We start from the raw sequence: 18,772 nt of genomic DNA, 5'->3' as shown, positions 1-18,772 counted from the left end.
GATCGCCAAAAGCACTCGCAACACCAAAAAGTAATCTATTTTCATTATCATTCCTTTGAAGTTGAAATCTAATTTTAAGACCACACAGCACTTTATCATGAGCACAAAATCCAAATATACCTTTAAGAGGAACTGCCACAGTAAAACTATTAATTGCTTTTGCATCATTATACATTCCTTTCCTTTGACTATATCCAGGGTCTGTGTTTGTTCCCGTTGACATATCAGGAATAAAACCTTCAACAGCCCCCTTTCCCATTCTATCACTGAATGAATATAGTGTAAATTTCATAATTTCAGATACAGCAGAGACATAATCAACCGCTTCAACTTCTTGTGTTCCAATGTACAAACGAACACTATCAAACATTTTCCAGAAGAAATCATTTACGAGTGTAGCGTTTGTGTTATTCCCAGCCTTAGTGAATTTAAATTTACACAACAAGAAACTCTCGGATAGATTCAAATAGGTTTGTTGATTATTTATTTCAAAACTTTTTATACCATTTGCATTACAGTCTGTTCCAGTTATTGCATTTACCTTGAAGTAATCTTTTTTAGTGGAGTTTGAAATGATAATAGTATCATCCAAATCATAAATACTATCAATTGCTTCCATACTTGTATTTATTTAGGAAAAAAGATGTTAAAACTTTTGAAACCCTGACCCAAGTATTTGAATTATTTTCTGTCGTTCTTGGGGAGACAAATGAGTTTTGCCTTTCTTAATTTCTTTTATTGCTTGTAATTTATGAGATTCCTTTTGGGCATCTTTTATACTGTTTATAGCACCCGCTGCATTTCCCACAGCAGAAGCAGTTGAACCAATTAGGTCTTTATGTTTAAGAATAGTTGAACCGATACCCATTAGAGCATCAATTATCCCATCTCCTCTAAATTGATGTCAGACACCCCTTTGTCTCTTAGGTTTATAGTATCCTCTACCAAGATACATACCTTCACCCTTGTAGTATGGGGAAAGGAACATCCCATCCCCTGTAATTATTTTATATTTTCCCAACTCGTGTTTCCTCACAATAACCATCGTATTTATTTATTGGAAAACTTCACGTGGGTGAATTCTGATGGATATAACTTCTCCATTAAAAGAAATCATATGATTATCTTGGTCGGTTATCCTAAAATTTACTCTGTGTATGGTTTTTCCTGACACAGGGAAATAAACCAAATTTTTGGGTTCCATATTGAATTTATAACCAATTGGGGTTGAGTATGCGCTGACTGAAAATATTGTATTTGTTCTTACTCCATCATTATAAGCACCATCAATCAAATCACAGTGAATAAATACTTAATTTATTCCTGAGGATATTTGAATGACATTATCACTGTAAATCGTCTCATTAGTTTCAATCTTTTTTGAGGCGAAACCCAATAACTCTCTAAATAAATTATCAATTGTGAAATCAACCTTGTAGTTATTATCTTGCCAAAACGAAGTTTTTGCAAGATATGTTAGTCAGCTTGTATGTTTTTTTTTTTGTTTGTTTGTTTGTAATCACGTATAAAAAATTCTGCAGAGCACAGTTATTATTGGAAATTTTTGTAACTTCGCATATCAGAGGCCTATAGAGGTCCCTTTCAGTGCACAAAATTTTGAAGGTCAAGGTCAAGGTCACTTTGTCGCAAATCAGGGGAGTCGACGAAACCCTTATTTTTTGAGTAATTTTGATCGGATCGTCTTCAAACTTCATGGGAATATAGTTCATGGTCTGGCGCTCAGCTGATTAATTTTTGGTGGCGATTGGCCTTGACCTTCATGGTTAGCGCCTGAGGTCAAACATATTTGACCCCAAGGTCAAATTTTCAAGTTTTAGGAACCATATCGTGTAGTACCTCAAATTGAACACCTCGATGAGTGCTTTCTAGATGTGTCAAGCTTGAGACATTATGACGTCATTTGGTGACGTTATGAGGCAAATACATATTTTTCATGGTTACTATGAAGAACGATTCTCATCGGAATCTCTCGTAGGCAGATATTCCTCAAGGAGTCGCTCCTGGTGGATAGCAGCTCTGTTCACCTCGGTGTGACCTTAAAGAAGTCACACGTGGTCACCTTTTGGCAAGATACGGGTCACCCTGCGGGTGACATGGGTTTTTTTAAGTTTAATCATTGATTTTGAAGTATGTTTTTGAATATCTATAACAATATTTTTGGTTCATCACCCTGTTCTTTCATAAGACGAACAATTTCGGAAGATATTTGAGAAATCTCATATGCTCCGGGTGAAACTGTTATCGTTTTGTATCCACTTCCCGGATTATAACTAAACTTGTCATTTTTCTCGGTAATATTAAATAAGGTATTATAAGTTTCTATGGACAATAAAGATGCCTCATATTTTTTTGTTGTGTCAAGTTGTAGTGGGTCTGGGAATGAAGATGTGTGGTCGCTTGTTGTGAAATTGAAACTAAGAATTGTGCCTCTTATCTTATTTAATATGAGATAAAATGTCTTTATATTGATATTTATTAATTATTTTCATGTTCATCAACTGCTCTAAAATGGCTGATGCTTCATTAAAACAATTGTTATTTCCAGCCTTCTTACTACCTAACAACAATAACAGTCTATTAACTAATTGTGATGGGTCATTTGGAAGAAAACCAACACCTGAACCAAGAATACTTAAAGCCTGAATAACATGTTTCTCCTTCTTCCTACTTTTACCAGAAAGACTAACCCTATAATTAACAGAGTCCAGCAGATGAATATATACTCTATCATCATTATTTTTCATATCCAATGGTTTATCAAAATACTTTGATTCATCCCTCACAGTTGAAGCTCGTCTTACATCTTTTGTGAGAAGAAACATTAATCTGGGGGTTAATTTAACAGGGGGTTGAGCAGACCCCAAGAACCTTAATTCATCATTAAATATCAATACCTTTTCTTGAACAAGATGAAATATTGCTGGTTGTTCTGTTGGAATGAGTCCTGCTTTGGTTTTTGATTCCATTGAATATTCATTGTTTTGAAGAGCATTCACAATATAATCAGGGGGTTGATTAATCTCTTCCAGTTGTTGAAATAATCCTTCATCATCATATTCTAATTCTCCTATGTGCTCTACTTCTTCCTCCATCATTTGACTGAAATTTTTAAGGACTATATTCTATTGTGGGAACTATGGAAACATCTATAATTTTTTCTTGGGAAGTTTTTAAAAGTGGTTTAAAAAATTTCTCTTGTTTTCGTTCAAATGCTTCTTCACCCGTTAGTTTCTGTCTGCGTTTCTTCTTTATGTCTTCCTGTTGTTTTACAACTTTTGAAACGAACTCTTGATGTTCCTTAAATCTTCTTGCTCTTTCTTTCGCATCCATTTATTTATTGGAAAATATCATTTAATGAATTGTAAATAAAAGATCAACAGGGAAATTTTCCTTTTCTTCATCATCCAAGTAGATGTGTTCAAATAAATCCTTTTCTTTAAATATCTCATCAAATTCTTTATTAACATTAATACGAGTTGTAATTTCTTTTTCACTAATACTTGCATCTCTGCTTTTCATACGTTTGCGTTGAGTTTCTTCATCAACATCAAAACCGAATGATAAAATCTTAACCCCACTCAGATGTTTAATCATGTCTCATTCCTTCTGGATTAGTTTCTAATATCCCAGGACCACCAGATTTTAGGTTCTTTAACTCACTCTTACAATGTGAATATTTTGTTGTACCAAGAGAAACCTCCTCAAATATTTGACCTTCATTCCTCAATCGCATATGTTCCTCTCCTGAAATATAGTGATAATCTTCACCTTTTACTTCTCCAGGTCTTATTGCTCTAGTTGTTGTTGATACATATCATATCACGGGGTGTTTTTAAAGTAAATTTACAATATTCTCCTTTGTACTATACAAGAACCTTGATTTATGAAAGTTTTTTTTTTTCCAGAAGCAGATTTACCCACAATATTTATAATAATAGTTGCCATTTATATATGTAATTGTTTATAAAACAAAAAATATATCCCTTAATATCTCATCTTGTTTCACAACAATATATTTATATTTTTCAGTTGTGTGCTTCATGTAATCCCCAAATTCCTTTTTACTACATAATGTAGAACAATTATCTCTCCAAAATTGTTTATATCTATTGAATTTACCTTGAATAAAATAAAAGTATTAGCATTGTTTCTGATGGAATGATGAGGAAGTTGAAAGTATGATTGACCAAGATAAATACAATTACAAGAAGAATGTCTCCCTCTTGTGTAGTAGCTGTCCATTACCGTTTGGTTTCTCTCATTAACACAATCATTAAAGATAACGAGGTTCTTTTTTGATTTATCCAAATCTTGGGGAGAAGGTATATCATCCGTATTATCACTAAGAATACAAGTTATCAGTTTTGATTTCTTTTTATATCTCTGTGTATCACAAAATAGTTGTATTATATCTTCAATGTTATAATCATTTAGATTGTTTTGAAGTTTAAATAAACCAAACACATCTTCTTTTTTAAGACCAGCATTAAAACCTTGTGAGAGTAGTTGATACTCAGGTTGAAAACTTGACTTTGTGAAAATTATTAAATTATCATAATCTAAAAAGTTGGGAGTCAGGAGCATCTTTAAAAGTAAGCAGGTTTTACCACATCCGCTTGAACCAACAAAGAGATATCTTAATGAATTTGGAAGATATTTATGATTGTTAAATTTTATCTTATTTCCCCAAATGGGGAAAAAAATCATTCATTTATATATTTGGAAAACAGGTTATTTAATTTATTATTGGCTTTTTTAGAAACTCTATATTTTAACCTAAGTTCAGGTTTAATTTCAAGATAATCCATTATTTTATTTATGCAATATCTTGTGTTGATATTTGCCTGAAAATGACAATCATGAATAATATATAACAACATTCCTTTGAACATTTCTCTAATACGTTCAGTTTCTTACCTTGTAAGGAAAGGTGTGTTATCACCCGCATACCTTATATTCATTTCTCTAATCAATCTTGTAAAGTAATTCATTTTTGGTGTAAATCTAAAAGAATTATTTTCCTTTTTATATTTTTTATTATCATTAATTATAAGATAATCAGAGAATATACATTGTTTAGAGGCTTTTGACTCTGTTTAATCCCCGTCTTTCACACGCAGGACAATTCTCAAGTTTGTCATATGGAGAATCAGGGAATTCAAGAGGCTCAAAATCTAGCATATTTATAAAGTAAAACTTTACTCAAACTGAAATTCATCTTCAGTACTTTCACAACCATCTATAAAACCACTTTCATAACTATTGTTTGAACACAAACTCTCAGTATCATAACTGTCGTTTAAACACAAACTCTCGGTATCATAATCACTCATAATCTTCAAAATCTTCAGTTGAATAATGACTCGTATTTAATTAGTAGAAAAAAAAAAAACATTACCATCGATATCAATATACTTTTTTTCATTAACAGATTCAACTACTACATTTTTTAGATTAAAGGTAATTTTAAAATGATCCTTAACTACTATTGAATGAAATGTCATTTCACCTGATATATTAACATCCTTTATTTCATCAGGATTTATATCTTTAGGGTTGTTGAAAAAAAATACAAATTTCTCCTTGCATATTACAGATGGTCTTATCTTTTCTTTCTAAAGCTTCATCCATAAGGTTTTTATTTTTTGATACTTCTTGTTTCATTGCTTTTTCTAGTTTTGAATATATTACCAGAAGGAGAGGATAAACTTTTGTTAGAGATACTTTAATTGATGTTCTTCAAGATATACTAAAAGCCCTTCCACTGAAGGAAATTTAAGAACTCATATTATTCACCATAATTGTTTTTATCCAATAGTTGTTATATTTATCTTTGCTCAATTTTACATCCTTGTAAAATTTTACATATTTCTCAATCAACATCAATTTTACATATTTCTCAGTATCTTTCACAAATGAAGAGATTGATTGAAACTTGTCTTTTGTGTCTTGATACATTGTATTTATTAAGTGAACAAAGTTGGAGGATAAAATGGTTTTAAGCACAGATTCATCTATAAATTAAAACTAAATTTTCATCAAGAATTTTATTTTAAGCAATTTTTAGGAAATATCTTTTCAAACAAATATCTCCACTTTGCCAAGAAACAAAACATTGTGATAGATGTGATTATGATATCCTTTAAAAAAAAAAACAAAAAAAAAAACACCTTCAATCATGCAAACACAAGAACAATGAAAAAAGCAGTCATATACTGGTACATACGAAATCCTCAACTTGACCTCTGACCTTGCTAATAAAGGCTGTCTCTAGAGAAGGTAGCGACGCAAACCAGAGGTTTCTACGACGATTCTGTACCAAACCATCAAAAATCGTAACATCGACCGAAGCAAAAATCTCCATTTCTCCACGCAATTATTTAATATTATTTTATTAAAGTCACAAAAATGTAATATTCGGCCATCCACCAACAATCTTTACATAATCCGACGGCTTAGCGAGTCAGGCATGCGACGATAACCTTTATTGGGATAAAAAATGACTTTTAAACACCATCTTTATCGAAAACACCGTCAGCGCGCACAGGCAAAACCTTTACGAGACTCAACGACGCCTCTGCTCGAGCGTGCTGCACCACGTGACGAGCCGTGACGAGTGAAATAATTTTTTTATACAATCTTAAAACGTCTCCAAAACATCCGATTTTTACCAGAATTTCGACAACCGAGTTTTGAGCGTCCTAAGCGATCGCAAAAACCGAAGACAAAACGAACTCATAACGTCGGCCGAAGCAAAAATATTCCATTTCTCCACATGACTTTACGGAATTATGTTTGACCTCACTGTGACCTTGACCTTTGACCGATTTTGACCAAAATGTAATCAACGCTAGCCATCACCCTCCTGAATCACGTGGTGTAATTTGACATTCGTAGCTTCTTCCGTTCTCGAGTTATCGTGCCTACAAAAAACACACACAAACAAACGAACACACAAACAGAGGTCGGAGGTCATCAATATACCTACGAAATCTTTAGATTTCGTAAGTAAAAAGGGAAGCTAAATTCTCCATTGAAAACACTGATGGGGCATTTAAAGGGCATATAAAAATGATTGTTTCGTTTTCAAGACCCTGGACCATCTTCAATCATGGAAGCTGTTGATATGGTTAAACAAAGTATTGAAACTAATTAAAAACACATTAAGTGAAATGAAAACTTTTAAGTTTTATATGGGAGTAAAATTGAAAATGGTAAGACAAGACGATGAAACTACTCCCTATATGAGGACAAACCCACACTTTATCTCATCATTTCAAGATTTTGTAAGATGTGATGTTTACGATGATCTCCAGAGACAGGAACAAGATGTTGATAACACTGTAGTAGGTAGTGGATTTACTATCACAAAAATAATCTTTTTAGATATACACATCTTAAAATCAGATCCTCTTCAAGCTTCTTCTTATATTGATTTACCAAAAAAGATAAAACTTAAGAAAGCGGTTGTTAATGTTCAAAACAAAGATAATAAATGTTTTCTATGGTCTGTTCTTGCTCACTTACATCCTCCACAATGGAAACCTGAAAGGGTTGAACATTATAAGAAATATGAGAATACATTAGATGTTAAAGATTTAAAGTTTCCAATGTCATTGAGAGATATTCCTAAATTTGAGAAAATGAATAATCTATCTGTTAATGTTTATGGATTAACGGATACAAAGTTCAGATATTAAAAATTTCAAACAACAATAAAAATGATGAAACAAACATTGACCTTCTCCACTTTACTTCAAAGGAAAAATCACATTATGCTTTCATCAAAAATTTCTCAAGATGAACCAAATCACAAATATATAAGAGAAAATGTAAAATGTATCCTTGAAAGAAATGTCTCAACTCCTTTCACACAAAAGAATGATTAAATCAACATTCGCAATATTGTAGTAATCATAAATCAACCGTAATCAATTTACCAAAAGCAGGTTCAAACATATCATTCAAAGATTTTAACAAATCTATAAAACATCCGTTTGTGATATATGCTGATTTTGAAAGTATCCTTGAAAAGATAGATACTGTTTCCCCAAATCCAAATAAATCATACACAAATAAAAATCAAAAACATACTCCTTGTGGTTTCTGTTATTATATCAAAGCAGCTGTTGGTGATGAATACAACAAGTTAGAACTTTATAGAGAAGAAGATGCTTCAGAGGAGTTTGTAAGACGATTGGAAAAAGATTGTATAAGACTAAGAGAAATAATGGTGAAAACCTATAAACCAATGTCGTTAACAAAGGAAGAGAAAAAGGAATTTAGAAAGAACAGCATCTGTCATATTGTGATGAGGAAATTGAGGGAGAGGCCAAGGTTAGGGATCACTGTCATCTTACTGGTAAATATAGAGGTCCAGCTCATTCTTGTTGTAATATTAATTACAAACCTCCAAACTTTATTCCCGTCTTTCTTCACAACAACGCTCACCATGACACACATCTATTTATAAATGAACTTTCAAAGACATTTGGAAATATTTTTGCCATTCCAAACACAGATCAAAAATACATCTCATTCACAAAAACAATTTATACATCCCCCCATAACCCATATCAGATTTCTTGACACATACAAGTTTATGGGAGATTCATTATCTGAGTTAGCATCAAATATTAAAAACTTTGAGTCTTAAATCATATTTCTCAAATCAAGAAGAGATTGATCTCCTATCACAAAAGGGAATATATCCATATGACTATATGGATTCATTTGAAAGGTTTAAAGAAACACAACTTCCTTCAAGGGAAAGTTTCTATGGTAAGTTGAATAATACTCATATTTCTGATGAAGATTATTCACAAGCTAAAAAGGTTTGGGAGAAGTTTAATATAAAGAATCTTGGGGAATATCATGATTTATATCTTAAAACTGATGTACTGTTATTAAGTGATGTGTTTGAAACTTTTATAACAGTCTGTCATAATAAAAATTATTATGGATTAGACCCCACTCACTATTACACAGCCCTGGGTTTGGCTTGGAGTGCTATGTTAAAAATGACAAAACAAAATTTGGAATTAATCAGTGATATAGATATGCTTTTAATGATAGAGAAGGCTAAAAGAGGAGGAATATCTCAAGTATGTTCCAAGAGATATGCTAAAGCAAATAACAAATATCTTCCTGATTATAATAAGAATGAGGACAACTCTTACCTGATGTATTATGATGCTAACAATTTGTATGGGTGGGCTATGTCTCAATCTTTACCTTATGGGAAACTTAAATGGGTTAAAGAAAAACATTATGAAAACGTTTTACTTAATATTGTTAATGTTAACTCCTCTCAAAAAAAATTGGATGAGGCTGAAGTTGGATATTATTTTGAGGTTGATTTAAAATACCCTGAAGAACTTCATAATAAACATAAAGACCTACCCTATGCCTCCGATAAAGAAAGTCCAAGAAAAGAATGGTTAAGTGATTACCAACAGTCATTTAATATAAAGGGTAAATCTTCAGAAAAACTACTTACTACATTAAATGATAAAGAAAGTTACGTTTTACATCAAAGGAACTTGAGACAATATTTATCTGCTGGGTTGAGAGTGAGGAAAATTCATAGGATTTTGAAATTTAAACAAAGTCCATGGTTAAAGAAGTATATTGATTTTAATACAGAAAAGAGAAAAAACACAGAAAAGAGAAAAAAACGCAGAAACAGATTTTGAGAAGGACTTTTATAAATTAATGAAAAATGCTGTATTTGGAAAGACCATGGAAAATGTTAGGAATAGAGAAAACATAGGACTTGCTACATCTTGGAAACAGGCCTCAAAGTTAATTAACAAACTAAGTTTTGAACGGGTGGAGGTATTTTCAGAGAACTTTTGTGATATTCATTTGAAAAAAAGAGAGTATTGAAAGGGATAAACCAATTTATATAGGAACATCAATTCTTGATTTGTCAAAGTTGTTTATGTATGACTATTACTATAATAATTTAAAATTAAAGTATAAGGATAATGTGTCATTGTTATATATGGATACAGATAGTTTTATATTAGAAATAAAGACTGGAGATGTATATGAGGATATGATATATATATATATATATATATATATATATATATATATATATATATATATATATATATATATCATACAAGTAATTATAAACCTGGTGATGTGTTGTTTTCATCAAATAACGAAAAGGTTATTGGTAAGTTTAAAGATGAATTGGGTGGGAAGGTTATGAGTGAATTTATAGGATTGAGATCAAAGGCTTATGCTTTTACATATATTGACAATAATATTGAAAGGTAAAAAGAAGTTAAAGGGAATAAAGAAAAAAAAAAAAAGAAATGAAACAATAAACTTTAAACATTATTACAACTGTTTAATCTTAAAGAAGGAAGAGTATAGAAAAAATGAATAAAATAAGAAGTATAAACATCAATTATATACAGAAGAAATAAATAAGAAAGCATTAGGAGCTTTTGATGATAAAAGATATATTTTAGAGAATGGAATTAATAGTCTCCCTTATGGTTATAAGTACAAGTGCTGAGGGACTACTACTGTCTTTTACTGATTTATAAATGACAGAACCAAGCAATAACCAAACCAAAGAGTGGAGATGAAATCAACCTTGGTACTTAAATGGAAAACATAAAGAATGTGAGAAATATCAAATAAGCCCTATTGAAGAAATAACCGGGGTAAAAGTAGATAAAACAAATAAGCGGATAAATTTAATTACAAATAAGTTAGAGGATGTAAATAAAAAATAAATATCCTTGAATGGACTGAAAACTTTGATGGTTATCACTTGAACAATGGAAAAACAATTTACTATAATCTCAAAATGATATGTGGCTCAGGAGGTGGTCAAACAAGAGCATTAAGAGAAGTTTATCATTTTATTTCTGCTCAACAAAGATATTTAGACCAAGAACTAAGTTCTAAAATAATATTTGTGAATATACACCATGGTGATGAATGCAATAGGAAAATTAATTTATTACCTGAAGTAGAACATGGACAACTAGAGGGGGAGCACTCGGTAGAGTGCAAAACCTCCGCATCCAATACTGCTAGGTCACTAAAGTGAACCTGATATCCTATTCATTCAATTTGACGTCAACAGTGCTCAGAGTTATAGTTTGCAACTTTCCCTTTTACATACTCAATTCATTCATCATAACTAGATTCCTTGAGACAGAAATTGATTTTACGTGAGTATATCCACCTGAAGTTCCAAAATCAGCCACAATTATAATTTTGGCATGTTTTTTTGTTGGAAATCACTTATAACATGTAGAAATGCAAAAAAAAAAATCGAAATTTTGTTGAAAAAAGTTGCAAAATTTTTTTTTGGGTGGGTGGGGGAGGGGTTGGAAATCACTTAAAACATGTATAAATGCAAAAAAAAAAAAAAAAATTCAAATATTTTTTCAAAATGGCCACCATAACGGCCATATTGGATTTTGGACCAAGTTCAAAATCTAATGGTATGATCCTTGGACCATACCTAATCCCCCCACCAAGTTTCGTCGAAATCCGTCAAGGAGTTTTTCCGTAATACTGTTCACAAACAAACAAACAAACAAACTAGCCCGAACCTCAGCCATAGGCTGAAGGTTATCTTGCCAAAAACAAAAATATTTATATAGTCAATGACGTCAGCAAAAGATTCTGTTGTCAAATTATAGCTATATCTGAAAAGCACTCTTCTTGGGCTTCAATTTGAGGTACTACTCGATATTGTTAGTCAAAGATTTAAAAATGACCTTCATGATCGTCAACTTCGACCTTAGGCGCTAACCATGAAGGTCAAGGCCGATCGCCACCAAAAACTAATCAGCTGAGCGCCTATCGATATACTATATATCCACCAAGTTTGGAGATGATCCGATAAAAATTACTAAAAAGTTAAGGGTTTCGTTGATTTTGATGTTTGACCTTCTGGTGACCTTGACCTTCAACATTTTGTGTGTCGGAAGCTATTGCGCTCACGAGTATACATATCAAGTTTGAGAGCGATTGCACGAAAACTGTGATCTACAGAGAAAGTTGAAACTTGAAAATCAATTGTAACAAAAAAATAAATACACAAACAAACCGACGAAAAAAACAGATCTTGCAAAACGCTCTGCGTTTGGCAAGATAACAAACAGAAAGGGGTGAAAACAGTAACCTCTGATCTTCGATGGCGGAGGTTAAATATTCATTGGCTCACTCTTTGAGTGGAATGAAAATATAAAAGGAAATCAGTAAGTAATGGGGCAGAGATCGATCTCTTCTTTTGACCCCATGGACCGAGAGTCAGAGGGGGGAGAGAAAATCATTCTCCTCTTTTGACCTGATGGGCCTTGAGTCAGAAAGGTTTCCTCATTCATTTGTATGGGGGGGGGGGGAAATTAGTCTCCTGTTTAGGGGTTTTCGGGGTTCAATTCATAGAGTTTTCCCCATTCATTTGCATGTATGTCTCAGAAGCCCCATTAATCTACTACTTACACCCACCCCCCCTTAACTTCCCTCTCGTGCCGCATCATCTCCGCTTCCCCCTCGCCCCACACACCCCAGCTTCCCTCCACACCACACACTCCCAGCTTCCGCTTCTCCTCTGCCAAGTCCCGCACCCTTCCAGCTTCCCCCCAGCTTCACCCCCTCTTTGGTTACACATACCTGCACCCTGCCAACAACACCTCCTCCCCTGTCCCACCTTAACTGTGTGGACCTCAAACATCCATAAGACAATGAACACAAATATAAATACTGTAAATCATGGCAACAGTGACAGTGATCTGGAGGACTCGCTTATAGCTAACATTGGAAAAAACCATGTCAACAAACGGAATGTAATCTGGATTCACCCCAAAGTGGCAAGGGGGGAATCTGCGTATGGAGTTGGACACTGGCTCGGCAGTCTCAGTCATTTCAATACGCGAGTACTCGAAACTGAACAAACATCCAAGACTGATGGCACTACAGCTGTACTTCGTACTTTCACAAGTGAGCAAATTAAACCAAAAGGCAAGCCGTGTGCATCATGTAGACTGTAGAGTACACAAGCAATCATATATACTGGATTTGTATGTTGTGGGCAATCAGGGCCCAGCCTTGTTGGGAAGAGACTGGTTGTGGAAGACCAAGCTCGACTGGCATGTTGTCAAGTCAGTGCATAATGCATGTTGAATGCAGCCATTTTTGGATCGACTGATGCTCAATAGAAACACTTGCTCAACCTAGACTCCGAAGTCTTCAGGAATGAAATTAGAACTTTGAAAAGGAACTAAAGCAAGGTTGAGCTTGAAACCCAAAAGCAACCCCCAACCCCATACCCTCACTCCTGATCCTTTTGTCCTGTTGTGTCCTGATCAGTTTCCTGTTTTAGCTCTTCCATGAGCCTTGACTGAATACAAAAAAAAAAGTCATAGGTTGGCAACCATTGTGCAGGCTTCTCTTTCTGTGTTGAAGCTCTTGAAAAGGAAGACATGTATTATATATGGTGAACCGTGGTGTCTGTCCGTGCATTTGTCTGTCTTCCATTTACAGTGGCCGCTTCTCGCACTGCATTGAAAAGCTCAACATTCACTTTTGAAATGAGTAATGTTGATGCGAAATTTTATTTCGCAACCAGCATATTTTGCACTCTTTTGAGACAAATCCAACCTCCGCCATCCTTTGTTGCACCACCATTTTGTGGTTGGCAGTTTTAGGAGCTCAGAACTTTGGCTCTGTGTGAAATGAATAATGCAACACAATTGAGTTTTTTTTAAATCCATGAAATATTATTTTATATTGATATATTAACTCAAACTTATCCCGTCACCGAGGATGGATACTTTTGCGAGCTTTTCCCATCACTTGAGACGCGTATTCTTCCTAGTTAAATGATAAACTTGACACCTCTCATCCATGTCAGCCTCCACCACAGTTATTTCAGAACGAGCTGATTTGTCACACGGTCACGGATATTCAATCCCAATATGGGGTTGTTCAAAAAATTATGTACCACTATTTTTTAGGGAGGCACATACGGGCTTGATTAAACCGAAGTAATAATTTTTATTTGACATATCATTCGATTTTTCGGGGTCTCTCATCGTGATAACTCAACTCAAACAAAGCCAATGGAAATATGATGCAACAAAGCCGGACAGTGTATAATCAGCAAAGGCCTACAGGCGTAACGTGTTCGGCCCACCAGAAAACCAAGATGGCGGCCATATCATCTTGTCTGGGTGCTATGGTGGGTGGAGTTAAGAGGTGGGTGTGGTCCAGCAGCTGTCCGACCAATGGGTGCACATTTCAAAAATCTACCCCCAACAAGAATCCCCCTCTGGAGGTAATAATTACCTCCGCCACCGAAGGTGAAGGAGGTTATGTTTTCACCCCTTTCTGTCTGTTTGTTTGTGTGCAGGATATCTCAAAAAGTTTTGAACGGATTCGGATGAAATTTTGTGGACAGGTTGGGTATGTAACAAGGACGAAGTGGTTAGATTTTGGTGAAGATCCGGATCTGGCAACTACAATTTTTAAGTGATTTTTCACCATTGAGAGATAGGGCTCAAAAACGATATGTAGCATAATATCTCAAAAAGTTGTGGGCGGATTCAGATGAAACTTGATGGACATGTTGGGTGTGTCACAAGGACAAATTGATTCAATTTTGGTGAAGATCTGAATCTGAATCGGGATACGAGAATTATTTTATTTTATAAGCGATTCTTCACTCTTGAGAGATTGAGCCCAAAACGATGGACAAGCATGATATTTCAAAAACGTATTGGGCCTGATATGTTCTCGTGGCTCAGGCATTGCGTGGCGGAGGTATGCGCTCTACAGAGTGCCCTTCTCGTTTAAATATAATCCCTCTCTGGAGGTTAAATACAGACTCACACAGCTTGTGGAACATTGCCTTGAGTTCTCCAACAGTGAGAGTTGGATCAACCTGGAATGACAATTTTCATTAACTTTTACTGCATGTTCGTTGCTTTCCTTGTAATATTACCACCACTGACTATATGCAGTATTTCCTTTAATTACTTCACTCAAGATGAAGCATATTCTCTCTCAACTGAAGTTTACCTTGAGTTCATCAGAGCCATCTATTTCTTAAGTATGCCAAGGGAAAACAGGGATGGGGGTGGGTGGGAGGTGTGGTGCAAACCGAGAAAATACAAAAGAGAATGGAGGATGGCAGGAGAGAAAAAGGGGAGAGGGCAGTGGGGAAAGAAGGAAATAAAATTCACAATATTTTAGTACACAATAGATAGATAACCCCTGAGTGCTGCACTTGCTTGCATTTCCAACCCCATGAAAAATTCACAATACTCTCCAAACTTTACACAACTATCTTGAGTTTGTTTTGAGTACTGGGGAACCTTTTCAAAAGGGACAAAAGGATTCTTTTTTCAAAAAAAATGTGCAGATTTGGCCCCAAGTATCAAAGTACTCCAGAATGTAAAAGTATGAACCAAGCACCTTGTCCAGGAAGCAGAGTTTTTCTCGTGTTTCTCCATCAAGAACCTCAACCTCAAAAGTGGTACTTCCCTTTACCCCACGTCGTCCTCGATCAGACATCGCCACAACCTGACCACACACTACCATCAGATCAGCATTCATCTCGTGGTCTGGGTAGGCCAACCAATCTACTATCATATTATCACAAGTCCCAATCCTCATGTGTATTGTAATCCAACTGCACTCATAGTTTGTATTAAAATTAGAGTTTCAAGAATCGAAGTGAAATGACTGAAAAATCGAAAGTAAATCGGTGGGGTAAAAAAGATAAAAGGAAGAAACTCCTTGAAACTCACCGTGTCCTGTGAACGGGCTGTGATGGAAGATGACAGCTGCGTCCAGTGGGATGGTGTGACATTTCCGCCCAGCGAACCAATGCTTGGAGCTGAAGCCAGAAGAAGACTCATTTTATCCAGCCTCCCACTACCCAGCAGACAAATCCAATACTGTACAATCATCCCTAGATTTACGGAATACATAACGTTCTTGAAAAGTTGTACATCAAGTGAAATTCCGAATATTGAACTCTATTTTCCCAAATTGACTTCCATTATATAATTGGAGATGCCTATATGGAAAACGTTTTGGCCTCAAGACTTAATAAAAATGACCCTTAAGATTGCAGCAAACCTTTTTAGAGCATGTTTAATGGAAATTCGATAGTTATCATAAAATATTAATAATAACTAGCGGGTCCCCGTATAAATTCCACATCATGTAAACCGATTTCAACAATATTATGCAAACAGCATTTCAGTATCATGTGAAAATAATATTGTCCACCTATGTGCTCCCAAAATATGTTGCTTAATTAAATCAATCCCCCAACCATAAGTGCCCAACCCCCCCCCCACCCCCACTCCTCCTCCTCCTCCTCCAGCCAAGTCCTCAACTCTTCCCCAACCCCAAGTCCTCAACCCCCCACACCCCAATCCCAAGTCCTCAACTCCCCTCCCAATACCAAGTCTTCAAACCCACTCCCCACCCAAGCTCCACAACCCCCTCTGCCCCAAGTCCTCAACTCCCCCTCCCAACACCAAGTCTTCAAACCCACTACCCACCCAAGGTCCACAACCCCCTCTGCCACAAGTCCTCAAGCCCCTCATCATCAGTCCACAATCCTCCATCCAACTCTCCTTCCTCTATCCCCCTTTCTTCCCATTCTTCAAAGCAAGAGGGCATTCTTACATCATTACATAGTGTTACGGCTGTGGAAATTTGCAATACACCAGAAAGGTCCTCAGGTTAGATGTATCGATAAGTCCATGTGTAGTTAGTCCACACCCGTTGTTTAGAGGGAATATGTTTGATTCATCTGGGCTGCGATGCTTTGAGTTAGCCATTTTTCTTTCCCTATCGTTATTTTGGACCATTAAGCCACCAACAACTCAAACACCACCACCTTCGCCTCTTTACCTCCACAACTCCATCCTGCAAACATCGCTTCACCGCCATTCCCAAACGATGCCCGCCAACAACCAAACCACCACAGCATACCCCCCACCACCTTCACCTTTCTCCTTCCACACCCATCAACCACACCACCTGCCAACACCGAACGTCGTGCTGTCCAGGGCCCATTCGGTAATTGTTGCCGAACGCGTCGAGCCGCGAGTAGAAATGGATGCCTTTACGGGAGAGGAAATTCAGATCAGGAGAGGCTCACGCCCCTTTTTACCTGACCAATGGCTAAACGTTGGGTGGAGTGGCGCCGCCCCCAGGCGCGATGCAAGTGGACTCCTTTACGGGAGAGGAAATTCGGATCAGGAGAGGCTCACGCCCCTTTTTGCCCGACCAATGGCTAAACGTCGGGTGGTGTGGCCCCGCCCCCAAGCACGATGCATGTGGACTCCTATTAGGAAGGAATTCGGATCAAGAAAGGCTCACGCCCCTTTTTGCCCGACCAATGGCTGAACATCGGGTGGCGTGGCGCCGCCTCCAAGAGCGCTTTGATCTGCGAATTAGCATAAACGCCCCTCCTCCGGTCTATAAAGACCCAAGCACAAGGCGACTTGTGCATGTCGAGTTGGGGCGTGTGTCGAGTTGGGGCGTGTGTCGAGTTGGGGCGTGTGTCGAGTTGGGGCGTGTGTCGAGTTGGGGCGTGTGTCGAGTTGGGGCGTGTGTCGAGTTGGGGCGTGTGTCGAGTTGTGCTGAGCTGTTCTGGCTGGGCTGGTCGAGTCAAGACGAAGGTCATCGTGAGGTTGTCGTTGCGGGGATCGGACGGCGAAGGGGACGGAGCTCGGAGTTGAGGTCGAGGGAAGAGTCGCGGCGTGAAGCAGGGACGCGGAAGAGGACTCAGGGGCGAGAGTTCGCCGGAGTCGGTGCGGAGCGTCCGCCATTCCCCTCTCCCGACCACGAGCATCAACAATTCCCCCCCCCCCCATACGTGCTGAGATAGCGCCGGTAACCCCATCCATTACCCAACCCAACCGTGGTGCCGACCAACACGTACCTGCGCAACGCACGCCAAAGGAGCTCGCCACCATACCAGGGGCAGGGAGTCAGGTGCATTACGCGGACATTGCGGCTAGCCCGCCATCGCGCCACGAGGGCGCGAGTAAGACCCCTTCGGTCTCGTGGACCTGGCCAATCACCCAGGTCCCACGTTCATTTGGTCCACGGACCTGTCTGCCTCCTTGCCTGTGAGGGTGGCTTGTATTTTCTTTGCTTTTGGTGTAAATGTGTGTGTGGTGCCAGTCTTTTAAGTAAGCCTGAATAAGTGCTTGTACATTGCTTTATTCGGTAGTAGCTCTGCGTTGCTTTTATTGTTTTGACTGTTATGTGTGCATTCTTACTGTATAACTGTAAATACGTGCTTGTCCGAGTGTGAATTAAAAGTGCTTGTCAAACTGCTTCCCGTTTCGTTGCGTCCTTTCCTCTGGTTGAAATTTCCATCTTGCATCACGTAAGGGATTGGTAGTGGGTGTAGACACCCAATAAATAATCTGAACCGTCGAGGTCGACGATAACTCCGCTTGGTTATCCCTGCAGCATGGAACGAGCCGTTTAAGCGGTTCGTGTCCGGAGCCGACCTGCGGCGTGGTACAACTCCTCGGTACGCTACCCACGCGGGTACTTAGGTATATCGACATTCGGCGATTCACCCGATTTCGCGCGGGTAGAATGCGGACTGGGTTGTGGTGAGGTTAAACCCCCACCCGTGGCTAGCTCCTTGGCGGTAGTTCCAAGAGGGTCACAACTGAATTGTCCGTTCCGGTGGACGACGCGTCGCGATTTGAGTTACGTGGCCGATCGC

General features: G+C 37.2%; 1 protein-coding gene across 9 annotated transcripts in view; it reads right to left on the bottom strand.

Moving 5' to 3' along the window:
• LOC147016742 (very-long-chain enoyl-CoA reductase-like) overlaps positions 1-15,910 on the bottom strand; it is a 55,353-nt gene extending 39,443 nt beyond the window's left edge. Inside the window, exons 1-3 of one of the 9 annotated variants that reach the window (XM_085845702.1) lie at positions 15,813-15,905; positions 15,478-15,585; positions 14,893-14,944 (exon numbers count right to left, since the gene is read on the bottom strand). In XM_085845702.1, the coding sequence (XP_085701828.1) occupies positions 14,893-14,944; positions 15,478-15,576 (151 nt within the window). In that variant the 5' untranslated portion in view covers positions 15,577-15,585; positions 15,813-15,905. Of the gene's footprint in view, positions 1-14,892; positions 14,945-15,477; positions 15,597-15,812 lie in introns of all 9 variants that reach the window. The other 8 variants (XM_085845699.1, XM_085845701.1, XM_085845700.1 and 5 more) reach the window with 8 other exon arrangements.
• Positions 15,911-18,772: the final 2,862 nt, after the last annotated feature.

Source organism: Eptatretus burgeri, chromosome 11 (genome assembly GCF_056783735.1).
Source record: "Eptatretus burgeri isolate ZD-2024b chromosome 11, Ebu_testis_v1, whole genome shotgun sequence".
Lineage (NCBI taxonomy): Eukaryota > Metazoa > Chordata > Myxini > Myxiniformes > Myxinidae > Eptatretus > Eptatretus burgeri.
Note: the sequence above shows the minus strand (reverse complement) of the source record. Positions and strands in the feature narration are given on the sequence as shown.